Source organism: Podarcis vaucheri (assembly GCF_965113315.1).
Source record: "Podarcis vaucheri genome assembly, chromosome: 9".
NCBI lineage: Eukaryota > Metazoa > Chordata > Lepidosauria > Squamata > Lacertidae > Podarcis > Podarcis vaucheri.
Window position 1 is genome coordinate 26,641,702 of NC_138767.1, and position 27,438 is coordinate 26,669,139.

At 41.7% G+C, this 27,438-nt stretch overlaps 1 protein-coding gene and 1 long non-coding RNA gene across 3 annotated transcripts; one reads left to right on the plus strand and one right to left on the minus strand.

Annotated features, from left to right (window-relative positions):
- The first annotated feature begins 749 nt into the window (after nucleotides 1-749).
- Nucleotides 750-17,258, plus strand: FAM241A (family with sequence similarity 241 member A). Its single transcript, XM_082237120.1, has 2 exons — nucleotides 750-1,174; nucleotides 13,631-17,258. Exons 1-2 carry the CDS (start codon nucleotides 974-976, stop codon nucleotides 13,874-13,876), a joined length of 447 nt encoding a protein of 148 aa, XP_082093246.1. The 5' UTR covers nucleotides 750-973; the 3' UTR covers nucleotides 13,877-17,258.
- LOC309540337 lies at nucleotides 15,194-27,408 on the minus strand. Of its 2 annotated transcripts, none has more exons than XR_014223186.1 (4): nucleotides 27,325-27,408; nucleotides 24,783-24,902; nucleotides 23,812-24,692; nucleotides 15,194-17,351 (listed from the first exon to the last, which is right to left on the minus strand). It is a non-coding gene; the product is annotated as an uncharacterized lncRNA (long non-coding RNA). The 2 variants fall into 2 exon arrangements; XR_014223187.1 differs by lacking the exon at nucleotides 15,194-17,351 and adding an exon at nucleotides 21,260-22,681.
- Nucleotides 27,409-27,438: the final 30 nt, after the last annotated feature.

The window sequence follows — 27,438 nt, forward strand, 5'->3', positions numbered from 1 at the left end:
TATATACACACACACACACACACACACACACACATACACACGTGTGTATGTGCATACATCCAGTGCTTTGGGGGGGCATTTTGTGAACCTTTGTACTTTTGTCCATTTACTGTATTTATTTCCCCCGATTTTAACTATAAAATGGTGATTTTCTTGAGTCAAAAGGAGAGTGCCCCTAAACATTTTTTAAGGTGGGGGAAGCAGTGCATGTATCTATATGTGCAGCTACATACCCAGTGCTGGATTTATGTATAAGCTAAACAAGCTATAGCTTAGGGCCCCACTCTCTTGCCCCCCCCCCAATTTTCACTATTACAGTAATATACTTCTTCTGTACCTGTATTTCAGTTCAACAATTACTTTGATAAAATACGTGTTTTGTTATGTGCAAATGGCTTTAGATACCTGTTAGGCCCATAAATTACCATATAGCATATATTCAACACAAAAAAACCAGCGGCAATTTGTTGTTGACAAAGGACAGCTGGACATATAAAGGGCCCCATTACCTTCATCAGCTTAGGGCCTCATCAAAAATAAATCCGTCCCTGTGCATACCGCATGCACTGTGGGAGGGCGAGCACACAAATATGAAGCGTGCATGTGCGTGGAAACGCATTTCCAGCTCTGCCTCGCGAGCAAAGGCGGGCTATAGACACGCACCGCTTCTGTCACACGCGCTCACCAACACTCGCACAACACACACACAACACACACACCCCGCCCCTTTTCCTTCTAGCGCCGGCACAGCCCTCGCCCCCTTCCTCCTCCTCCTCCTCCTGCAAACCCCGTGACGCCTCTCGAGACCCGCCCTGCGAGGCGGCAGAGGCGGCCGCCGAGGCAACAGAAGAAGCGGCAGCGTGACAGACCGCCGCCGGGTCGCTAGTCGCGCCCGCCCAGCGCCCGTTGGCGGGAGCTGCCCTCTCCCCAGCCTGGAGGAAGGCGCTCCCGCACCCCGGGACGAAGGGGAGGGATGGGCTCGACCGAGGAGCTGCTGCTCCCGCCGCCCGAATACGCCTTCGAGAGGGACTGGGAGCCAGCGCCATCGTTGGCGTCTCCGGGCGGGAGGGCAGTCGCCCGGCACAGGCGGAGGAGGCAGCACCGGGAGCAGCAGCAGCAGCCGCCGCCTAGGGAAGAAGAGGAAGAGGGCGAGGGCGAGGAGGAACAACTGCAGGTGAGCGGCTGCATCTCCGGGCGGCCAGGTGCGGGTTGTAAAACGCCTCTTCCCTCTTTTTTGAACCTCGACCAGGCAGGATCCGCCCCACCAGTTGCCCGGGAGAACGGTTGGGGCCGTTGCCTTCCGGGGGCTTCTTGCAGAAGCGTCTGGTTTAGCCGATTGTCGTTTGCAGGATCGTGCAAGAAACCACACACACACACACACCTTTTGGGTCCGATGCAGCCCGTGGCTCTTCTTGGGTCCTGGGAGCCAAGCCTGGTGCTGGGACCGGGACGTGGTTTTGTAAGGGGTGGGGCGCCGCACCTGTGCAGCGCTGGCAAAAGCCGGACAGTGCACGCGCAAAACGCGCGCACGAGAATAAGCGGGGGGGGGGAGCCCCCCTTCCCTCCCTCCTTGCACTGTCTATAATATCATGCCTGTGGCGCTTGCGCTCTGAAAATAAAATTTATAAAGCGTGGCTGCTGTTGTGAAAGGAAGGAATCCATGCTAGGGTATCTTTGCTTCCCCCCATCGGATAAGTTTGGAGGGTGGTGATCGTTAGGGGGGAAAAGAGACTGAACTTCCTGGAAGTGGGGGGGGGGGGTGGAGTTCTGCTAACCCCCTTGCAAGTTTTCCTGATGATGTATTGGGAAACTACACCCCACAGTTATGTTTATGTGGTTATGCAAACTTTCCACACGAGTGTGATTCCTCCCCAATTACTTGGGGGGGAGAGGATAAGAACCCTATATTAATTTTCCTATGCCACATCCCCATATATTTAAAGCACATAGTTTCCCCCAAAGAATCTTGGGAACTGTAGCTTGTGGCTAACCCTAACCCTAAACACAATCTTTGTGACTATAGAGCACTAAATAGTTAAATCCTCCATATTTTCAAAGAATGTGTGGAGTTACAACAATCATTGAGTTTGCAAGAATGGAGTTAAGAAGAAGAGGAGGAGGAGTTTGGGTTTGATATCTCGCTTTATCACTACCAGGAGGAGTCTCAAAGCGGCTAACATTCTCCTTTCTCTTCCTCCCCCACAACAAACACTCTGTGAGGTGAGTGGGGCTGAGAGACTTCAGAGAAGTGTGACTGGCCCAAGGTCACCCAGCAGCTGCACGTGGAGGAGCGGGGACACGAACCTGGCTCACCAGATTACGAGTCCACCTCTCTTAACCACTACGGGGTGGTAGTTTAATCTGAATTTATTGAAATGGAATAGTCCAGTTTTTCTGTCTCCTTTTATGCCTGCACAGGTGTACACATAGACATAGTAGTTGCAATAGTGCACTCAGTGCACTGCAATTTACCCAGTCTGGAAATACCTGAAGGATCACATAGCAGTGGAATAATTATAGGCCAGTATGCTATCCTTTGTTTATGTTTAGAGACTCTAGTCACAGACGCACCTCTTGGCATCATTCAGATTTCTTGGAAGAAAGGCAATACAGGGGTACCTCAGGTTACATACGCTTCAGGTTACATACGCTTCAGGTTACAGACTCCACTAACCCAGAAATTAGTGGAGTCGGGTTAAGAACTTTGTTTCAGGATGAGAACAGAAATCACGCGGCAGCAGCGGGAGGCCCCATTAGCTAAAGTGGTGCTTCAGGTTAAGAACAGTTTCAGGTTAAGAACGGACCTCCGGAATGAATTAAGTACTTAACCCGAGGTACCACTGTACAAGATTCCAGGGAAAGAGTCTACAATGATGTTTGTCTTGTTCAGAGGAATTGGGTTTATTGATTGACATAAACCCGCTTTGTGTGTTAAGCTTCTCTGCATGTCTCTTGAAGCACACATCTGCAATATGTGTCCAAGTGTATGTGCATAGGATGAACTCCACATAATCAGGAGCCCTGATCAGATGAGTCCTTTCTTACATGTGTAAGGTTGTAGTTATGGGCACATGTAGTAGATATTTCAACATGATAATGGGTGTGGACAGAGTCTGCCACTTCCCTGTTTTCATTGTACGTGCAGAGAAGAGCCCTAATGTATGAAGAGGGCTGTTCTTATGAAGGAACGAGAGATTCAAATTACAGTTCTGGTCAAAGCAGTCGTTTGGAAACAAACTACTGTTTTGGAAACAAACTAAATTTAAAATTTGTTTCTAAATGCATGGGTATGTTGTAGCTGGCATAAACTTAAAGGCATTCTTCATCACTGTGTAAGCAAAAACAGGAGATGCCTGTTTAAAAATGGTGGCTTTTTACAAAGAGTAATTTTTGTAAGTACTTTTATAATCCTATTTTTATCATGCCTGTCAGCTTTCACTTTATTAGCTTTTCTCTGTGTACCATTGTGTCCAAAGCATGAGCTCACAGTTCTTTCTAAACAGATAAAATGAGCACCTCTGGCTTGGAAGAACCTGTTCATTATAGAGACCTGCCAACATTCTACAAAGAGGTGTGCTCAATCACGAATTAACTGGAGTTTTGCAGGTTCACTGTGCCATGGTATTGTTAATAAAATTCCCTTTTCTGAAAAACTTTTTGCAGAATTAGTCAGCCCCATTTTACTAGAGCCCTTAGCCTTTTTTATCTAAATTTATGTACAGTATTTATTCTATCTGAAATATTTACTTGCTACCTTTCTGCCTCCAAGGTGGCTGCCAATAAATGAAAATTAACAAAAGGCAGCAAACAATGGCCATTGCATATGAATTGTAGCCCTATTCAGGCATCTGGTTCTTATTCACATGTTAGAAATCCTATACACCTAAAAGACTGACCGCTTCAGACTGAACTGATCACACATTGGCCTGGGAACATGGCTGGCATGCGCATAAGTATCAAGGCTAGGGCTAGCCCCATACATTCTCATTAGCCAGTGCAGCTAGTGTAAACTAATTTGTTATTTATTTTGACTTGCTCTGGGAAAGTACCTAACTTCAAGGCTGTTTCTGAAACACCATCTCCATTTCAAACCATATGAGAATTGAAGATGCTTCTTGCAGCTATGCAAAAGATATGGTGAACACATTTCTTCTCCCCATCTTGATTTGAAGCCAAGGCCTTGGGGAGCCAATGCACTTTTTTAAAAATCTGAATAAATTCTGGCTTGGGAAATTTGTCCTTTATTGTCACTGTGAGAATCTTCTTCTAGGCTTTTTTTTTGGGGGGGGGGCTTCCAAGATTTGAGCTGCTGGAGCTAGTCTATGAAGCAAGGCTATCTTGGTCCACATAGAAGGACACTACTTGTCAGTTTGCATGTGAGATGGCACAGCAGGTGGCTTGATAGTTGATATATGGAGGCATGTGGCATCAGCACATTTTTCCTAAAGTGTTTGAAGGGATGTCCCCTTACCATGCTGCAGGAAAAGAAGTATAGATTCTTGTAAATAATAATGAGAGTTGATCTTTGATCGAAATATAGCTCTGGTGGCTCAGTATCACTCCAAGTTTCACTTTGTTTGGATCTTTGTGCCAGGAACAGTTCCCAAAATACAGTAATGGAAAAGAGAACATGCAACGTCTCAGAGAGAACCTGGAGCCAAAGGGCTTCAAATTATTGTCACCCAATGATGCGATGCAATATCCAGTTTTTAAGAAGCTTCTCAAGAGCTTGCAGTGCTGAAAAACATTAATTTAAAAACTTAGGAAATTGGTGGTTCAGAACATAAAACTAGTTCAGGAGCACCTCCTTCATGTCACAACTGATGTGGGATGTTTATGTAAACATTTAGGGTGTTTTGTTATAACTTTAGCTCTGAAAAGATCTTGCCATGCTGATCAAAAGGCTAGAGAGCTTACCCTCAAGCTCTTCTGCTCCTAATGGGTTATATTCAGTGAAAATGTAAAGGTTCCTGAGACTTGCTTTTTGTAAAAGGTAAAAGGACCCCTGACCATTAGGTCCAGTCGCAGACGACTCTGGGGTTGCAGCGCTCATCTCGCTTTATTGGCCGAGGGAGCCGGTCGGTGCACAGTTTCCAGGTCATGTGGCCAGCATGACTAAGCCGCTTCTGGCAAACCAGAGCAGCACATGGAAACGGCATTTACCTTCCTGCCGGAGCGGTACCTATTTATCTACTTGCACTTTGATGTGCTTTCAAACTGCTAGGTTGGCAGGAGCAGGGACCGAGCGACGGGAACTCACCCCGTCACGGGGATTCGAACCGCCAACCTTCCAATTGGCAAGCCCTAGGCTCTGTGGTTTAGACCGCAGTGCCCACCCACTTTTTGTACTCTGCAACTAAATATTGGAAAGTAGCTTCTTTACAAATTCTAAATTTACTAAATATTGGTAAGTTGCTTCTTTACAAAAAGAAGTTGTCTACTGTTGGCTAACTTTTGCAATACTTGCAACCAAGGCCTCATCTGTGGAATCAACCGTGAGATTTTCTGCTGTTCAGGAACAAGCTGTTGACAGTTAACATGCTTTCCTTTTTGTTCTCTCTTCCTGTCTTAGTGGGATGGTGGGACCCGCATTGTGTTCTAAAAGGGGAAACAAAACTTCTCTGTGTTTGCAGTTTTCTAGCAACTGAGAATAAGGTTATATTTTCAGGAGTGCTAAATACCTAATGAAATACTCCTAATCATCTTCAGAGTCGCAAGTGTTAGGGACAGACTTGTAGTGATATAAATTCAAATTGTGATAACATTTCAAGAACAGCAGTTGTCCATGAAAGTAGAGATTGAGAATCAGCACAAACCTTGTGAGAATGCAACTGAAATTTCACAGATGCTTTCCAGTAATAATTGTTAATTTAGGCATAACAAAAAATACAGCATCTGTAAGTCTATTTGGGATTAGCATAAATTTAATAGACAAAATTGTGGCCCACAGGCGAGTTTTAAGTTAAGAGGCCATTTTTGTAAGATCTGCTTGTTCTTTGGATACTTTTACTATAGAGCTCTCTATCCCCTGGTCATGAAACCAAGTCTTTCACATACTTTTATATATCACTTGTAGGCTTTAGTGATATAGTTAGGTTCCTGTTTTGTGGGCTTCCCATAGGCACGTAGTTGGACTCTGTGAGAAGATGTTGGACGAAATGGATCTCTGGCCGGATCCAGCAGGGCTCTTCTTGTATTCTTAAATAGTTATACAGTATGTTGACTTCAGTGTGTAAGGGAAGGGTGGAACTTCAGAACATTGTTCATGAGAGCCTACTGAGAATTTGCCGAGCTTTTGTGAAGAGGGCAGCCTTTCCTCCTCACAACATCTGGTGACCACTTGGATTTCAGCATCTGACTCAGCTTCCTACTCAGCTGAAGATTTTCCCCACACACAGCAGAAACTAGGATAACACCTGCAATTCCACTGGCTGCTTTGCAAGGGCAAGGCAACCATAGCTTCTTTTACATCTGTGTTCTGAGCTACTTTAGGGCAAAAAAAAAAAAAAAGCGGGAATAGAATAAAGGGTGGTTAAAAATAATGAGGACATAAGAAGCTGCCTTAGTATAAAACCATTAATCCATCTAGCTCAGTATTGTCTACACACTGGCTGATAGTGGCTCTGCAGGGTTTCAGACAAGGAAAATTCTCAGTCCTTCCTGGAGATTGAATCTGGGATCTTGGGTGTGCCAAGCAAGTGGTCTACCTCTGAGCTACAGCCCTTCCTCCAAATGAAGGCTTAATATCCAAATCTCGGAATTGAATTTTGTTAATGTGTGAAGAAGCCTGCCATAAGAGTTTCATAAGCTTACTCTTCAAACGCTTTAAAAGCTGACAAAGAGAGCGCCATTTATATAAAGTGGGTTCCACAAAGTGCCTTGTCCCTCTGGAATGCACATTTCTGCTGATTCTCCTTCAGCTGCAGCCCTCCACACCACATCCGTGACCCTAAGGAGTGGTTTGGGAGGGGAGGGTATAAAGGAATACAGCCAGAAGAAGGAGAAAGGAAAGCTCCATTGCGTGAATGGAACTCTGTAATTCTTTGGATCTGTGCCATAGTTACTCAGCTCTTTCCAAGCATATTAACTATATATATTCAAGTAAGGATTTTTAGATTATATTCCTAGCTGTTCCTCTCTTTTTCCTTTCCTTTAAAAAAACTAGAAATCTTGTTATCTTCCTTAGCCGAAGTGTATGCTTATAAGCTTATTATTATAGTTTTCTCAATGAGGAATGAATAATATGAATTATAGTTTATGGTTGATATTTATAGTAAATACTGCAAGCCCAGAGTTTTGCACATTTTGGCTGATGAGGGAAGCAGAAAAGGATACCATTTTCATACCTGTTGTACGCTTAATAAATGTTTTGTATTGTTTATATTGCATTTTTATTGTGCACTTCCATAGGTTTAGCAAACTGTAAAGCAAAATAAATGAAACTTGCTTCTGTTCCAAAGTATTTATTATGTGATTTTTTTAAATTACAAGTTCACAGACTGGGTGTTTGTACTTCCCATACTATTTCAGCATTAGGTCATTCATTTAGATCTTTAAAAATTGTGGATATCGGCAATAAATGTACTTAGTAGTACCCCTAAAGGTAAAGGTACCCCTGACCGTTAGGTCCAGTTGCGAACGACTCGGGGGTTGCGGCGCTCATCTCGCTCTATAGGCCAAGGAGCTGGCGTTTGTCCGCAGACGGCTTCTGGGTCATGTGGCCAGCATGACTAAGCCGCTTCTGGTGAACCAGAGCAGCGCACGGAAAAGCCATTTACCTTCCCGCCAGAGTGATACCTATTTATCTACTTGCACTTTGATGTGCTTTCGAACTGCTAGGTTGGCAGGAGCAGGGACCGAACAACGGGAGCTCACCCCATCATGGGGATTCGAACTGCCGACCTTCTGATCGACAAGCCCTAGGCTCTGTGGTTTAGACCACAGCGCCACCCACATCCCAGTAGTACCCCTACTAAGCATTTATCTCCTGATTGTACAGCTGCTAGGTTGCTACTTAATCCATGATGATGTTTTGGTTTCTTACACACTAATGACACAGCATGAATATAGTGCTAGGGTTTATTTGGGGGGGGGAGGGATAAGTCCAAATCTATTGGTCAGTGTTTGTACAGTTGGCATTGGCATGGAAGAGTGGTTGGTATAAACAGTATTATTCAGGACAGTCCTGTCGCAACTCATGGCCATTCCAAATGTGGCAATTTGTTCTTGACATGGACTGTAGCACAGATGTGGGATGGATGTTGAGTACAAATAGTACAGATTGCATAGGTTTCATGAGTGCTAAATTGCGTTAGACCTGTTCAAGCCTAATTGCTTTCCCTGTAATGTCAATTAATGTGAGCTCATGCAGCTTACAAGAGTATATGTTCCTGTTTCCTACAAAGTGTTTGGCACCATGGTTTTATTTTAGGAAACCACTTCACAAAGTTCTGGCTGGTATTTAAGCTAGTATTTAAGTGTTCAGTTGCCATAACCAAATTCTTGAGCCCACCTTGGGGAAGCGGGGGGGGGGGGAGCTATGACTGACATCATATGGTAATAAAAAAAAAATTCATATAACAGCTGAATAGGTTTTTGCAGTGGTTGCTTTGCTTTTCATTGTTCATTTATTCCTTATCTCAGTTCAGCACGACCAGCTTAATCCTGTGCCTGCTCATGTTTTTCCTTCCCAAAATAAATAAAATAAGCCATTTACTACCAGTTAAATGTCATTCCTGACTGTTCAAGCTTTGCTATCTTATTTTATTTTTATCTGAACATAAATATAAATCCATTGCTGTAACATTGTTCCTGGTATGTTACATTTTAAATTTAAGAAACCAGTAAAACCTTTTGCTAACCCTCGTTCACATTGCAAAATTAAAATTTATGTTTTATTTTTTCCCCAGAAAAAATATACATTCTATATTTTGTGAAACATTACCAAATTTTTAGTGGAAACAGTAGTGGAAGAAAGTAGCATAGTTATCCCCTTTGAAAATGTTTATGATGTGGTATAGAAAGATCCTGTGCGAACAATTTGGCTTCTATTCTACAGCAGTTGCGCTATCGCACATGTGATTGCATACATTCTAAAACCCTCTTGTGTACAATTATAATTTATTGCATTTCCTCTCATTGGCATATATTATTTCCTTCCTTGCTCCTCATTTAGCCTCACAACAACCATGTGTTATTACGCTGTGAGATCAGAAGTTAGGCTGCAAGCTTCTTGGTGAAGTGGGGTTTTGTACAGTACTTGTGTCTTTGACATCTAGTATACTAACCAGAGGGCAGCAAACGGATAGCAGATGATATGGGATTATGACTCCCATCGTCCCTCACCATTTACCATACTGGCAGGGGCTAATGGAAGCTGGGAGTCCCAACAATGTCTGGAGAACGTTGGCTCTGCCTAGTGCTACAACACCCTATTCTCACAGCAAGAATCACTGCTTAATCCTCTTCCCAGTTACTGGAATATGTCTGTCTCAGCAGACAACGGAAGTGCGTACCTTAAGGGTGGAAGCCAGATGGTTGAAGAGCTACAGCACCCACTGTGGCTGTAGAGATTGATATGAGAGAGAAATGTTTTCTTGCAGTTGGGGCAGATGAAGGGTTCAGGTTTTGCTGCTACAGGTGCAGAATGGCATTTCTCTCTGTGCTCCTCTCAGTGGTCATTTCAGTGGTTGGTGCTGTGGATATACAACTTGAGTGTCTTGTCTCCAGGCACTGCAGTCGTCTGCAGGGTATTGCCATATGGCAGGGTTAATGTTACCAGACTCCATGTCATGTTTGCAGACATCTTTGTAACACAGAGTTAGACTGCCAAAAGGCCTAGGGCCTGAGGCCAGCTTCCCATAAAACACATCCTTGGGGGGTCCTGGTATTTTAAATTATGTGTGCATGACCAAGCCAGCATAGACATCACAGAGACAGAAGTGTGAACATGCTGGGAATGTGGCCTTGAGAGAGAGAGTGCATGCTTGTTCAAGACTCTGTCATGCCAAGTGCACAACTCGCTTCCACAACTCGCTTCCATAAAGCGGCATACTCAACACAAATCCTGGTAGACCTTCAACTTGGTATTTGGTCATTCTCCCAAATGCTCTCGGAAAGGCAAGTCATTGCTGCAGTTGCCTTGCCAATACACCTGTCCAGCTCAGCATCGATGGGAAGGTTGCTGGTTATGGTGGATCCCAGGTAAACAAAATCGTCTACCGCCCTAACCATGTGTTGCGTGGAGTGCTGAAGGCTTGGGAAAAATGGTTGATGAGTCTCTGTAGAGCTTCCTTGGAGTGCACTCTTAAGGCTGTGTCATCTGAAAACAACATATCTCAGATTAAGAACCCACTACACTTTCGTCTTGGTGTGAAGATGTGCCAGGTTGTACAGATGCCCACCCCTCCTTGAATGGAAGTACATACCATCTTCAGTTGAGCTGAAAGCATGGGGAGAGCAAAGAGAATTGGAGCGAGAACACAGCCCTATTTCACACCGTTCTTTACAGGAAAGTGTCCATGGATGAACAGTCATACTGGACAGTGCCATGTATGTTCTCGCGGAAGGCACAACCATATTGTGGGCATCCTATCTTAGGTGAGCATCCTATCTTGTTGAAGAGTCCTTTTCAGCTGACCAGGTCAAAAGCCTTCGTCGGGTCTATGAAGGCAATGTACAAGGGGCTTCTCTGCTCTCAGCATTTCTCCTGCAGCTGGCGAGTGAGGAAATCATGTTGACCACTGATCTGAGCTCTAAAGCCACATTGTGACTCAGGATAGATCCTATCAGTGAGTGTAATTTGTTGAGAATTACACAGACAAAGGCTTTCCCAATAGTAGCTAGCAGGGAAATTCCACAATAGTTACAAGCATGGCAGTCACCTTCCCACAATACATGTGGTTAAATTTCTTCACTATTTCTTGTATGTTATATTGATTATAACAGTCTCCTTTTTAAAAGAGAGAGAGATAATGAGAATATTTTAATAACTTTAATCAAAATGGATCTGGTTATAGAACAACTGTGATTCCAGACACATTCAGCAACGTTTAGCTATATTTATACTTTTATTGTGGGGGTGGGAATAGAAGGGAATTTAAGCCATGCGTAAGTCATTGTGTGCCCATGTGCATGCACCAAAGTCATGATGCATCTGCTTCCTCACCTAGAGATTCAACTTCCAGAGACCCAACATTTCTATAAAAGGCAAAAGCAGGAAAAGAGTGAATATTAAAGGGACAGTTTTGAAGTATATGCTTTGGGTGATCTGCCAACTGAATCCCATACCTTGTTGCACATTTGGCATGCAACTGAAGTGCTGCATAGTGCAGATCTCAAGGGGGCAGTTACATTGTTCAAACCTTCCACCTTTATTACTGCAGAAGTTGGGAGGGGGGAGAAATTACTAAACTCAAAGTTGGGTGCAAATTGCTGATTGGTTTGGGGGATGTATGCATTTTTGTTTTGTTTTTGTCTGAAGAAACCACTTGAATATAAAAAAGAGTAATACTTACAGCTTTTCCTTTCTAACTATCCATCTACTTTAAGGAGGTACACAGTAATTTTGCAAAATGTATTTAATATGTGTTAGTGAAAATATTGAACCACATAAAACTAGTTGATGTTTATGAAATGGGAGACTTTTGTGCACAACCATGGACACAAACATACTCTGCTAGATGATTCTGTATGTAAATTTATAAACATTCACTGGTGGCATAAACCAAAACTTATTGGTGATTAAACAAAATTTCTAAATAATATCTGAACAGACAAGTACAAAAGTCTATACTTACAGTCCATATGTTACATTCCTTCTTGGCTTAAGCTACAATATTTAATTTCTTTCTTCGGGAAATTCTCCTTCAAGATTTTGGTGTATTTACATACATTCACTGGTGATATAAACTGAAGAAGCCCGAGACTCTTCATGGGCGAAACAGATGATTCTGTATGGCATGGGTCACCAACATAGTGTTTGTGGGCTCACATGTGCCCACAGAGGCCTTCCTGGTGCCCATAGGGTCTCTTCCCCTGCTGAAATTGGGGCTTGAACAAAGCCTTATTTAGCTATTCAAAGGCTCGCTCCCCCCAACTCTTAATTCTGTGTGGGCAATTGCAAAGGGGTTTCAGCTGGGAGGAAACAATTGCGGCATGTGTGTGGTGCCCACAACAGTTCCTCTATTTCACAAATGTACCTATGAACCCAAAAAGGTTGGCAAACAATAGTGTACCGCATCAAAGGAGATCAGGGCTAAAATATGCCTCAGGGTGAATGATGTATGAATATTGCTCTTTATCTGGAAATAGCTTTCAGCATTTTATTATAATGAGTAAGGCAGCACTTTAACCCTTATGAATTCTACTAAACTAGAATTTTAATTTCTAATGGCACATACTTCCTGCACTTATTCATGTGTAATGTAATGTAAGTCTCATGGAGCTTAAGGGGGGTTACTCCATAGTAAGGGTACTTAGGATTACACTGCTTGTTATTGGGTTTTTTGGCCTGTTTTGCTACTCACTAGGGAAAAAATGCAAGCTGTATTATTCTTGCTGTTAGATATCTAATTAAAGCATCAGTGTAGGAATTGTTTTGGCTATAGAACTAGACTTAAAACAAACCTCTTCTCCAGAAATTTTTTTTATGATGGATATTTAATCACGATAATTACAGTTTACAAGGCAAGCCTTGTGTTGCTAACAGTATTGACTTGTTGAGTAAAATATTTATGAGTAGCTTCTTGCTGAGCTTTGCTTGTCTTTAATGGAAGCATTAGCAGTGCCGTGCATTGTGTACTTCATCATCTTAAAAGGTTGCTTTACATTACCCATCTCCATCAAAAGCCTGTCCACAGAAGCTTTGTGCAATATCTTTTTTATAAAGATGATAAGGAATTCAATACTTGGCTTTGCCGCTATTATTCAGTAGTACACTCCTGTTATTAAGGGGGAGAGGTGACAAGATGGAGCAGTGAATGAGGAAAAATGATCTCTCCCCCATTCTCTCTTCTCATGGACCACGAGGCACAATTGCAGACACAGGAATCTGCCTTATACTGAGTCAAGACCAGTATTACCTACACTGGCTGGCAGCAGTTCTCCAGGGTTTCAGGCAGGGGCTCTTCCTAGCCCCCCCCCCCGAAATACCAAGGATTGAGTTTAGGATCTTCTTCATTCAAAGCAGATGGTCTACCCCTGAGCTCTGGTCCTTTGGGGTCGGAAAAGTAGTGTGATGGAAGAAATTACCAGTTTCTAAAATTAAAAAGGTGCAAGTAGCAGGGTGTTGGGGAAAAGGGAAACCTCCTGAGTATATTTACGCAAAGCCCTTTATGAAGATTTCAGGTAATGACAGGTTTGGGAAAGGGGCGTTTCTAGTACAGCACCTTGTACATTGTAGGCATTAATAAAATACATTGCTTTTGGATGACAAAAGCCAATAATGCAAGCTATTGTTAGTTGTGGTAGGGGCCACTATAAAGCATTACAGTGCAGAAAGATGAAAAACACCAACATTTCTGCACAGGAGGGTGGGTGGGTGTTTTTTTTAATGGCAGCAGTAACATGCTGCAAATTTATTTATCCAGATTTTAATAATCCAATGGTTTGTTTTTTTTTCTTACTGCAGGTCCAAGAAGAAGACAGAGACTACAGTATTGAACCTATTACAGATGACTACAAAAAGATGGGAACTCTCTTTGGAGAGCTCAACAAAAGCCTCATTAGTATTGGCTTCACAAGGATGTATTTTGGAGAACGGATTGTGGAACCTGTAATAGTCATATTCTTCTGGGTTATGCTCTGGTTCCTTGGTTTACAAGCTCTTGGACTTGTTGCAGTCCTATGCCTTGTCATTATTTATGTTCAGCAGTAAAGCGCTATAGATGGTGGTTGAACACTATGTAATCTCTTGGTGGATTTACATATTAAACCAAGCAAGAATAGTATATTAATAGCTGGTGTGCTGAACATTATATTGCCACTAAAGTTATGCACTCTTTCTTTTTGAACTGTCCTTATCTTTGCAATTTAAAACAAAGCAAAAAATTCTAAATGTGTTATGAACTGATGGGTTAAAGAAGACCTTAATACAGGACAATAGAAGCTAATTAATAGAAGATACTGAATCATTTTAGTTCCTGTGGGTTCCAGTCCTGGAAGGTCTTTTTGGTATGAAAAGAAACTTGCCCAAAAATTAGGTTAGCAGTGGTTTTATATTTGTTCTATGACAACTTTCCAACAGTCCTTTTTGTACTGCAAACTAAACTTTTTAAAATGCTGGTTTGTATGAGCTTTTATGCTTCATGATTTTGTATCATCCTGTAAATCTCTCTGCAAACTTCTTTAGCCTTGTGTGTATACATATTCAGTCTTAAGCAAGTATGCTTCTGTACGACTGGTGCCATTTAATGCTTTATATGTATATAAGAAAAATTAAGGGAGGAATTCAACGTCACACTCTTCTGATCGTTCTGTCACTGCAAGCGTTTTCTGCTTGCCAGACAGAACAGTTCTCCCTCTCCTCTGCCTGCCTGTTTCTCCCAACCCTCCAGAGCAAATTTGAAGAAGGCGCAAGGTTTCCATGGGGCAGGGAGAGGGGAGCCCTTGCACTGGCTTCCACTAGCGTGCCAGGATAGCTGAATCCAGCCCAACATATTTACTAGATAAGAGACTAAAACTCTTGCAGTTTTTCGTCCATGTCACATTCTCATTGTGACAAAATATTCCTCTCTTTTTGTAATGGCTTTCTAACATCCTACACCCTGTATCTGAAACTTTTCTATGCACAAGCACAGTAGACTTTGATGCAAGACAAGCCACACTAAAGATGGTGGCTACCATCTTTCATGTGTTCCTTTCTAGTGATAGGGGCATTGTTCATTTTGGGGGGATTCCAAAAACAAATTCCCTAGGTTTGGATGTATAAAACCCATCCTGAATTAGGTCAGATTCCTTCAGAGTCTGAACCTGATTTGTAATAATGCCAACTGTTCTTTTTGCCATTCTGTACCAAATGTACTCAGGAGTGTAAGAGCTCAGTACAAAGCCATCATTAGGCCCTAGTATATTGCTGAAAGTATTGTGGTTCTTATGAGGTTGATTTGCAAAGTGAAAGATTCTTTGAATGAGAAACTAGAGAAATGTTAGAGAAAACCATATTGAATGACAGCCATATAAGCATATTGCCTGCGCAATCTGTTGTAGCCAGTGACCCTTTTTTACAAAGAGTCCTTACCTTCACAGAGAGGCCTTTGATCAATGGAGGCAGAGCCGGCCTGCCCATGAGATGAGGTGAAGCACCCGCTTCAGGTGGCAGAAGTTCAAGAGACGGCGCTCGGCCCACCCCACCGCTTCCACCACTGAGAGGGAGGCCCATGGGCAAAGAAGCCAAACGGCAACACTTTGAGGAGTGCCTGGGCTCTCACAGAGTTCAGCAAGAGCCAGGGCATTCTTGGGCCACATTGCAAATCAGCTTAATTGGTAATGCTTTGATGAGCAGCACCCCAGCTCCCGCCAAGCTCAACAAGAGCCAGAGTGCAGTGGTGGCAGAAATGGGGAAGTGTAGGGGGACAGAAGGTGGCAAATCCTGTTTTGCCTCGGGTGGTGAAACAGGATGGGCTGCCCCAAAGTGGAGACCTCTAGTGGAAGGGCAGGACATTTCGCTGATACCTCCTTTTCTGTGGAGCTCTAGCACTCCCTTTAATGCTGTTCTGGATAGTCTCCCAACCTTCTCAAGCTATTTTTTGTGGGGTGCAGAGAGGAAGAAGGAATCATTGATAACTTCATGCAACCTCATTGGTGGTTGCCTCCGCTGAATCAAAAGCTCTTTTGCAAACAAAAGTTTATTATTGGATACAATCAAACAGAATTATTTCTGCAGCTTTCTTTCTGTTCATACTCTATGGTCCTAATGGTCACATAAATATTATTTTTTTCTTGCAACATAGGTGTTACAACTATTCAGAAAAAGTTGGTTGATTTTGGATGCAATTTATTATATGCTCAACATAGTAGCATATTTTTTCACTTTTAAATGAATTTCTGATCTCCATTTCATTTGCCAAATATGTTGTGTCCATAACATTAAAATAGCTGAACCAACCTTTTTCTCCTGTACACTTTGCTTCATGCAAACATTTAAAATGGAGAAGCATTTGACCTTGCTACTTTTTGTTGCTGTTGACTTGTAGCAACTATAAGTGATCTCTTGTCAGTGCTACGGCTCTATGTACAGCTGAATCTCCTTCACTTGCAGTATATTTCCTACTCATTTCATGAGAGGAAGACAAATCTGTACAAAGTGATTTCATCCATTGAAATGAATGAGGAAGGCCCATGCATACAGGGCCTCCATGTGAGCCAGCACAGCCCAACTTGGGCTTGGGATCAAGGTTTGCATGATTGGGGCACATGTTTATAGCTACATATCAGAAGAAAAATATACAATTAGAATTTTAAAAATGAATTGGCAGAAATGTTTGATGTTTGAAAGATGAGGAATAGTCTCACAGGTTTTGTTTATAAAATGTATTACTCTTGTCTGTTGGCTACAAAGTTCAGTGCTATTCTGGTGCAAGCACTATTGAAACAATAGGAAGGTGTGTAGCAAGGAAGACAGTGTTAGGTTGCCATATAAATGTTCATTGTGAAGAACAGTAACCCAACTCTTTACTTTGTATATATGTATGTATATTTATTTATGTGAAGATATTTAAGGTAAATTACCACTTGGGCTATTGGTATTAAAATTGTTTGGGGAGCATAGTATATAAATCCATGTGTGGGGATATTTCCACCTTAATTGATTTAATGACTCAGAGTTGTATGTGTGTGTGTATATGTGTGTGTGTATATATGTTGTTTGAATTATCCAGCTGTACAAGAAACTTGGCAGGATCCAAAGGACCATGTATGATGTTTCATTTACAGACACCTCTTCTTGCTCCAACTCTTTTGCGCCAAAATACCATATCCAAGGGTTGGTTAAACCCTTCAGAGCTGCACATAACACGATGCAGGTGAATGTACTCAGGCGTAGAAACTGAAGGTCTCCCATCCATGTGTGGAAAAGCTTTATGGTGAAGCACAGGGGCTTTGGGAACACAAGACTATTAATAGACTGTTGGACTCTCACTTGCACTGAAAAGCTGCCACACACAAACTGACAAGGTTAAATTATTTACTTAGATACGTTTCTATAAAAGTGTACTTTGAGAACACTTCATTACGTTTTCTAATAAAATGCTTTCTCATTACTCATTGTCCCTGCCTGATCATTTTTCATGAGGAATACATGGGGACATCAAAAAGCACAGCTGTATTCTGTTGAGCTTGTGATTCAGTAGGACCTGCAATAAACCAAGAAATCATTGTACAACACTAAACAGCGCTGCATCTGTGAAGAGCGAAAAAAAATCACTTTAGTAACTGATGGTTTAGGATTTAAGAGAAACCGGTATGTTGGTAAAGTGCTATTATTTGCAGATGACATCCACTGCAGTACTAGATTTAAGCATGGATTCAAGGGGCCAGTGGGGAGTTTCTGTTTGGTGGGACCTTCTAAGCATTCCTCATTGAAAACTAGTCGCCTATGCCCAGTCAGTTGCTCCCCAAACAAGGAAATTTGGGAAGCAATTTAATACTAGAAGTAGAAGTAGTTTGGGGCATGGAAGGGAACTCAGAAGCCTGCCCATTTTAAGCTTTCAGAATACTGTTCTTACTGTGTGGTGGGCTTTCCATATGTGAGCTACCCTCCTACCCTAAAAAAAAATATTAATTGGTCAATAATTCCAGATCCTAAATGGCTAATCCAGTCATTTCCCCTTAGCTGAACATTTCTGTGACAGCCCAGCTGTGTGAGAAGCCCTCTTATTCAAGGCAGCATCAGCTAACTTGCAAAGAAATAGAGTGATTTGGCCCTGAAAGGAGGAAGAGCTGAAATGAACTAGACTGGGAAAGAGTTTTGACAATGGAAATCTCCAAGATATGTGATCAAGAGATGATAAGAAACTAGCATGTGAGCAGCTCTTTCATTTTCCTAACACATCAAAGGGTTTGGAGCAGGCATGCTGCTGTTTTTGATGAATGGAAGCGAGACCAGAGTGGTGGTGTGTGTACAGATGGGAGCAAATAGCTTAATTTTCCTTGGCTGTAAGTTGATCCTCAGGCTCCTTGCTTTGTATGGGATGTCTTTTCATTAATACCTTGTGTCTATGAATGTTTTGGTAATATGGAAGCTAACTTTACACCCACAAAAAGCAAGAATCTCTGATACTATTAAAACCACCTATTTGGAGATGCCTATCCTAGCTACAGTGAAGCAGTGGTTTGTCTAGTGTGCTATCTTGTTACATGTTAAAAATTTATTTCCCAGTGTTTATTTTTCCCATCACCTTGTGGATGCAATATGCTGTAAAATGCTTAACTAGAACTGACATCAGCCAAGCACCTGCTTTCCTCAGGCATTTCATTCTGTAAACCTTAGACTGTTGGGATCACGCTATCTTTCACAAGCAGCTGAGCTCCACAAACTAGGCTCTGCTGAAGAGTCAGCATATTATGCAGCCATTACATTTCTGTTGCTGGCCAGAACAGATACTGGGGGTTTTTCCTTCCACCTCTCTGGCAAATTTTTATCAGCTGGGTGCTTAACATTCTGATTCCTTGTGTTAACAAGAACTGCTTGTGCAGCATCTTCCTGATATATTGCTGTTGACATGTATACTGTTCAGTTTGGTTCCAAATTTATGTAGGAAGAAATGTGTTTTAAAAAATGATTTTCTTGTGTTCTCAATAAAGTGCTCACTCAACTATTAAAAGGAACAATGAACGTACTGGGCTGGGAATGCTTGCAAATTGTTGCAGTCTGCACTTTTGATGTAGTTTGTACTGATAAACCTCTGTGTAAGGATTTCATATTCCTTTATACACCATTGCCACTTTTACATTCCATTCTGCAGCCTGGTCAAGTCCTTGAATTCCATCTACACTGCCTTTCCCTCCCAAGTACCCTTGTTCCTACTGTGCAAACACTCTTAAGCAGCAGATGGAGAAAAAGGCAGTTTTATCTGTGGTGACCGTGTTTCATATTACAGTACACTTATATTAAAGGCACAGGGTCAGCAGTCTCTTTCTCCTGACCAGTTGACAAGCCTACTCTCAGTGATCCCATCAGGCGGGTGGGGCTGAGAAAGTGATGCTACAAAGGCCAGATAGTGAACGCCATGGCTAAGAGAGGATTTGAATCTACATCTTCTCAGTCCAAGTCAAACATTGTACCATAGGTGAGAATATTATTTACCAGAGCACATCATGTACTATAATGTGTTATGGCAATGTTCTGCAAGTATTACCTATGGTGACTGTGAGAGTAAATATCCCTTCAAAATATCCATGATACAAGAGAGAAAGTTTGCTTTTCCTGCTCAGTTCCTGTTTGCACTGGTTCAGCTACGTTCAACATACCCCTTAAATATACACACATATAATTTGATAGCAAGATTGGACACACACCCTCCCATCCACTCTGAACAGATGAGAGGTGCAAAAAACTTCAGGTGCCTTTTCCCCATTGATGGAACAACTGATTGTTTGGGAGGAGAATGCCTGCATCATTTTTGTGGCCTGCGCTTTTAGATGTGGCAGCCATTTTGTGTTATTTTGTGTTATACCCACCCCACCCAGCAGCCTTTTTTTGTGATGCCTTCACCGGAGCAATTTTGTGACTTGCACCCAGGGCACTTTCTCAAAATTCCAGATATGCCCACACATCCGAAAAAGTTGGCAGCCTTGCACTACAATTAAAAGAGTAACATTCATGTTAACTTACACGATGGTAATTCCCCCAGATGATATTTAGTTAACAGATATGTGGTGGGTGGTGAAAGTTTTGTGTATTATTTACTATATCTTATAGTTCTGTTATATCTTGTAGTTATATAATATTATAGTGAGTGCCAGGAGATAAGAGAAAAAGAGCCATGTAAGCAGTTAGGTGGCTAAGTCTCTCCTGCCTCCATTTCATGGCTTTTGTGGACTTAAGGCAAGATTTGTGAACAGCAATACAGATAGTTTAGTGGCATTTCTGCACACTTAAGCAGGTGTATTTTACTAGTGCCCAGTCCCTGAGGCTGGCTTAAAGTTTCATAGGTATGAGCTCTAGTGTTTTATCCACTTCAGGGTCTTGACCTACTTTCCAAATACTCTGAGGCATAATTTTTAGTCCCACGCACAAGGAAGTGATCATTTACAGCAATTTTTTTGCAGGAAAAAGTTTTGCAGGATTTAAGAAAATGTGGGCTCTAGCAGTGGAAAGCATGTCGGGATTAAATAATTTTCTCTAGCTCTGGCCAAAAAAATAATGAATGTATCCTTTGGCCAAGTTTTAAATTCTCCAGTTGATGTGCATGAAAGTCTGGCGGTGTCTGTGGACTTGGTGATAAATGTATTTCCAAATCTGCTTTGACTGAAGAAAATTCTGCTCTTTGGTACTGAAGCTTCAAGCATAGACTCTCATTTGAGCTCATAATTAACTTGCTGTAGGTCACTGCCCACTTGGAAGGCTAATGTACAAGAATGGGAGGGTGATTATAGCTTGGGTGGCATTAAATACTTAATTTCAAGAGTAAGAAGAGCCAGGTGTTCAAGAATGCCAGGAAATCCATCCCATCCCCATCTGGTCCTCCTGAGAGAAACCAGGAATGGCCTCTGACTTGGATTCCCCTCTCCTCCAGAAAGAACCCAGCACACACACACAGAGAGAGAGAGAGAGAGAGAGAGATGTCCAGTATGCCAATGGTGAGACAAAATTACTTTGTTTTTGCTTTTTAATTAATTAATTAATTGTATCATATAGAGTAAGGCTTGGCATTGAAATTAGGCTGAAAATTATTTAGCCTCAGTATGAACATATGAAGCATATACTGTGTGTGTGTGTGTGTGTGGTGTGTGTGTGTGTGTGTGTGTGTGTGTGTGTGTTTTCTCCTAGTACACATTAAGCAAGTTGATCTGAAGAAATGCCAGTGGATTTTTAGAAGTTAGCAGGTATGTAATACTGGTGGGTGTTATCAAAGCCCATTATGAACAGTTGTGACCGTTTTTTGTGGCTTTGTGGTAAGCAAGCACATAATCCTGTTTCCCCTCATGCAGGCAACTCCCTTACTCTCTCTCTCTCTTTTTTAACCCTTCTTCCGGTATTTATTCTGTATGTGAGGGGCAAACGATGAAGAAGTTTAAAGAACCACTCACCAGACTGAAACCATTTTATATGCATTTTACTTTGAAGCAGATTTTAGTTGTATCCAGTTCACATTAAAGTTGTAGAACTGGACCCAATGCTCAGTTCTCATTTTTGTCAGTTTAAAACAGTAACAAAGCTGCTTGTGTTTAGATCTTTGAAGCTATGAGGTCAAGTACTCCTTGCATTAGCTTTCCTGTAAAATGCATTAGTGTGTCCCCGTGGAAAATCAAAACTCTTATGGACATAAGGTTTATAATGCTTCTAGTGGCATCTAAGCCCAGCAATTAGGATCATTATCTCTGCACAGTTCTTGTTTCACTGACTTCGTTATGAGCTAAGGCTAGCTGAACAATTCTTAAATGACACATTATAGATATTTAATATTTATATTACTGCTGTGAAACAAAACAAATATTGATGTGTTTTCACCACAGATGAATCCAGCTTTTTCAAATCTTCACTGTACCCCCCACTAGAAACAGAAAATGTTACATGAAGCTGTAAAATGTATATTCTGAAGTGCATATTGTACATTCCTTTTTCTATATATTTCCTTTATGCATAAGTTACATTTCAATTATTCTAGCAAGGGTTATAGAGGAATACACTATAAAAGCAAATGTTAACTACACACATATGTGGTAAGTTAATAATACATAGCTATAATTCTCTACCTGTCTCGTCTTGGTCAAAGGAATCTTCAACAGAGGATGACCAAGAGGCCTTGGAATCAAGCCCTGGGTCACCTTCCATTCAGAGATGGGGAGCCAGGATTCTGCGACAAGCATGAGGAGGGTCTATCTGCACCCAGAGCGAGTTCTGACATCAAGAAGGAATGTGTCCCAAGCCCCCAAAAGAGGTGATGCCTCAAACACTAAAAGCAAACCCAGCCCAACCCAACCAGGGAAGTGTCTGACTTCAAGCAAGGATTCTTTAGGAGTAAAGGTTTCCTCAGAAATAAGACCCTCTACTTAAGAATACCTCTCTGGATAGAATGGATGGGAGTTAGCGGAAATTGTAGTCTGGTTCCAGCAGCTCCAGCTAAAAACCACAAGTGCCAGGGTGGAAACGCTGCTGGTACAATGTCTATGTATCAGTACTGTGCGCTGCCTGCTAGCTTGATGTTCTGCCTACTCTAAATCTGAGCAAGAACTGCCCCTGACTTGCCTCTTGGCTTGGCTTTGCCCATGAACCAATTGGATCCTGACCTTGAACTGCTTTGACTTTATAGTCATGACTTGCTTGGTTAATCCTCTTTTCGTGAAGAACTTCAGCTGACTTGCCATCAAGGAAAATTCATGAAAAAAATGTTTATGGTATGCATGTTTGCTTTCTCCAAAGAAGGAAAGCCCACAATCTCCCGAGGAAGTCCATTCCATTGTCAGAACGTTCTTCCTGATGTTCAGTCTGAATCTTCTTTCTTGTAACATGTTTGCTCAACTACAAGTGAAAGATTCAGGGTTATCTCTTTAAGGAGAAAGTTCAAAAATGACCCTAAGAGCAAAGTGCTTTTCAGTATTGCAGTGTGTCTTTCCATTCTGAAGGGAAGACTTCCTCATCTTTCTGGACACTGTGAAATCTAGTGTCATGTGTTTCACTCTTACTTCACTGCCTGGCATGCCAATGGCTCCCTAGAGGCTGTGCATCCTAAGAAATAGACTGGAGCATCATTTCCCAATCTGGCTGTGCTGGCTGGAGCTGATTGTTGTTATAGTCCAAAATATTTGAGGGTACCAGGTTGGGAAAGTTTGGCCTGGAGCAATCTGGCAGTCATTCAGCGGAGAGGAAGAGGTTTGTGTTCAACTCTGCTCTTACTGGTTTGTCTGAACTCAGTAAGAAGACCAATACATACATGCTGTTAGACTAAATGCATCCTACAAAATAATACCAGCTGCCTTTATGTTTCTTTTATTAAGAATTAAGATAAATATGACTGCACTCAGAAGTTTCACAATGCACACATATGTCTCGTAACCCAAAGATTTTTAAAAAATAAAAATACACCTAAATGGCTATTAGTATTGTGTAGAAGACAATAAAGGGAGGGTGACACAGATGAACTTAATTATTATCTAAGATTTGAGGTGTGGAATGTAAGATTTCTCAGTGTATTTTTTCTTCTTCATTCATTTGGCTCAGAACACTTACTTTACACAAAATAATAATTTTAAGTAGAACACTGAAGCACTGTAAATCTCAGTTCACAAAGTCTCTGCTCATTTTGAAACATTAGTGAACCAGAAACGAGAGACATATTTTAAAGCACAGACTGAGGGATGGGGGGGGGGATGGCAAGCCAACTTAAAATCCAAAATGAAGTACTTTAGATCAGCATAATAGAATTCCTTGTGATTTATGTGCAATGACTCTAAATTAATGAAGTGTTACTTGCTCCAACATTGCTACAAGCTACCTGTTTGACCTCCCTCAGATAAGACATTCCTTTGAAACAATGGACTGTTAAGAAAAGTTGAGGGCATTCAGTGGAAATATCAGTTTGGCAGTCTAGGACCTGCTAGTCAGGTGTCTTTTTCAAAATAACTTATTTATTTAGTATATTAATATCCTACCTTTCTTCTACCATGGAAGTCAACATGGTGTACATGAACCTTTGTAGTCCAATCTATCTACTGAAAATTGGGTTGACATCAAACTAATTGCAAAAGAAGCCAGATGTGTCTTGTTTAATTTATACAAGCTATGTACTAAGCATATACAAAATAAAGAAAATTATAGTTAGGGAAACATTTTCAAAATTGGGTATTTCAGATAGTCACTACTCTAACATGACCTAGCACTGAATTAACATTTAGTAAGCACACTAGGAAAAGAATGGGTAAAAAAAAAAACGGGAAGCAGAGGGAAGGACTAGAAGGACAATGGGGGGAAGTGTACAGTAATTCTTACAAAAGACTGTAGTGTAGAATCAGGAGCAAGTCAAAGAATGGAAGCCAAGTTTGCAGATTACATCAAATTAATCAAGCAATTTGGCTCCTTCCTGCACCACTCTGATATGTCCCTATTCCAGCTGGTCGTTTTAAGATCAATTTATTTTTAATATGAGAGTTAAGGGACTAACCATTTCAGGTGTGCTCCAAAAGCATGGAAACTGCGGGCTAACATCCAGTGGAAAACGGCACAAGGAATGATTGCACCAGAGAAGACATTACTTTCTCCCATGCAGAGGGATGAAAGCTCAGGGGCAGAGCACATTCTTTGTAAGCAGAAGGTTCTATTGAGCAAGCCTTGCCATCCACAGTTAAAAGGATTAGATAGCTGTTGATGTGGTTTCTCCATGACACCATGGAGAGCTCTTGCCAGTTATAGAAACTTGGGTAGACGGTCAAATAGTCTGACCTGGTTCTATGTCCACTAGGATCTTTTTTGCATGGAGAACTTTTGTGCATCTGAACCCAACATGTGTGACTTCTTCCTTTCTCCATGTTTCATTCTGAACATACAAAAGAGCAATCAGTGAGCTCCTGGTTCAAACACAAAGTAAGAACATGCTGATTACAGTAAATAAAGAAAGGTCTTATACCGATATTGCCTGTGGAGAATCCTGGAAACGATGTGTTCTCTTAATCCAATTATGATCCTGAAGGAATGACTCAGGCATCTTATCTCAGCAACGAAATATGAAGCCAGGGGTATGTTAGTACTAATGGCAACAAAAACAAGACTTAGCAGTTAAGACAAAATGGACACCGACTGGATTAAGAATGTTCTCTCAACTTCACCTCACTCTAGGCAAATATATTATATTGCCAGTAAAATATCAAACAAGCTTTAAGCTCTGATAAGGTATTCTGGCACCCACATGTATCATCCAACGCCACCTTTGCAAGGTACTGCCATAAGCAGCCTATCATGGTGTGCTTAGCAGTAAGACTGGACCTAGCATTTTATACTGTAAGTCTTTGTTCCCCACTCATAAACTGCAGACAAAATTCATTATTTTATGATAAATAAAATGATGTCACTCTGCCCACAAATGAGCATTACATTTTTTTAAAAAAAATGCTTTCTTTTGCAATATGCAGGGTACTAAGATTTATAACAAGGTGACTGTTAGAAACTGTTCAAAATAATTTATAATCTAACACCTGGCATTGTGAGGTCCTTTTCTAAAAAAAGGCTATTCCTTTTGCCTTAGTAGTTTTCAATCTCATTTCAACTTCAGTAGAGAACGTATCTTTTTATCTAATACCAGCTAATTTTTTAATCAAGGTATTGTTAGTTCAGATTTCTGTACTGCCATACAAAGCTGCCATGTTCTTAGCTGAAATGCTCAGTGGATATGTTGAATCAGAAGATAATACAAAATAAAGGCAGCAGTGCATGAAAGCAAACCCTGAAAACACCAGTGTTTTGACACATGCTAAGTAATGTATGATGGCATTCTCCCTTCAATTTTCTTTGGGGACTCCTTGGAATATATAGCATATGTCAGTTATGATTTGCTTCTATGCTGCCTCCTTGTAAACAAATGTGTTCATGTGTTATTGAAGTGTAATTTCCAAAGCAATTTATCATGGGAGGAAATTCCAATATGTAATTCTCTTTGAACTTTATTTCTACACTTTTTCATTATTATTAAATTTGTTTTTCACTTTATCTTGCCCAGGCAACCAAAAAGATTTACAACCAAACAGACAGACAGCTCCACAGACAAGACACATGCTCTGCTCATGCCTGGTGGAGGGAAAACAAGCCTTGAAAATAGTGTTCTATGCTGGGTTGCCAGGTCACATGACCAAGATGACTAGTCTTGGGATCCAAGTTATGGCCCTCGTCTCTGGTCGTGCCCGTACTATGCCTGCAGAACAGCCCTTCTTGAAACTTACATTGGCCTCAGCTCAGCCACTTACACTGTGCCAGGACTGATGGCTTCATGCTGGCTGAGCCCAACTGAATCAGGAATCAGCCAACTGAGTCAGAGGTCCACTGCTTTCTAAGCTACTCATACCAATGGATTTTGCCATAGGATTGCCTCTTAAAGTTACCAATAAAAGTCAGAAGTTAAAAAATGAGTTGCCCTTTACAGAACAATAGAATAACATAAGCAAAAAAAGAAAAGAGACTGCCCTGCTGTCACTCATTCGCTATAGCCTTCATGTGCTACAGTCTGGTATGATTCAGAAAATGTCAAACCATGGTTTCCCTTTCTGTACACAAACTGGCACAAACCATGGGCTTAAGAGCTATCTCATTCTCCCTTTACATTCCACAATTTCTTAACTTACTTCTGGGTTCTTGGCAAATAGTTTACTGTTTCATCTGAACCCACCAACTATTAAGTTGAAACTTCAAACTATGGTTTAGCTGTGGCTAAGCCAGTACAGGACTGTAATGAAGCATTTGTGGTGTCTTAGATACATTTAACTGAATGCCTTGAACAGTGGAACCTTGGTTTTCAAACGTAATCTGTTCTGGAAGACTATTCGACTTCCGAAACGTTCAAAAAGCGAAAATCAAAGGGCTGCCAACAATTTCAATGGGGAAAAAAGAGAAACGTGCCTTGAAAGACTTTTGAGTTCCAAAAAACGTTTGAAAACCGGAACACTTACTTCTGGGTTTTCAGCGTTCGGGAGCCAAAACGTTCCAAAACAGAGGTGTATTTGCTCTTTCATCTTTTGTTACTCATTGCAACGCTAAGGTGTTACTCATTCCAAACCTTGCGTTACTCATTCCAAAACTACAGAAAAGGGAAAGGAAGACAGTGAAGCAGCAAAAACAAAAGCAGCGAGAGGCGCCTAAGTAAAGGTAAAGCCAGCTTTGGACCTAACTTTGCAAACAGCAGCCTACTGGACCTCTGAGGCTATTAGCTAATGCACAATTCAACACGGGCTAGAGAAACCACCATCGCCATCATCACCATTACCGCATTCAGAATAGAGTTGCTAAATTGGAGTGGGTGCTGAATGCATAAAAATACTGAGCTGACCACTGTCCCTCCCTGGAAATATATTCGGGGGTCTGACTGAGCTTTGCTCAAACGTTTCCCGGAACCGCTATCCCCGCTGAGCTCATTGCCACGGTAACATTCCCACCCGACTCGCATTAGTCACTATTCCTCCCACCTTTGGCTCGGCGCGTAAAAGCGCACGGATAGACAGCCGAGTCAGGAGGCGCACCCCCCCCCATCTGCGCATGCTCTCATCTGCCTCCTCGCTCCCGGTCATGAATGAGGAGGG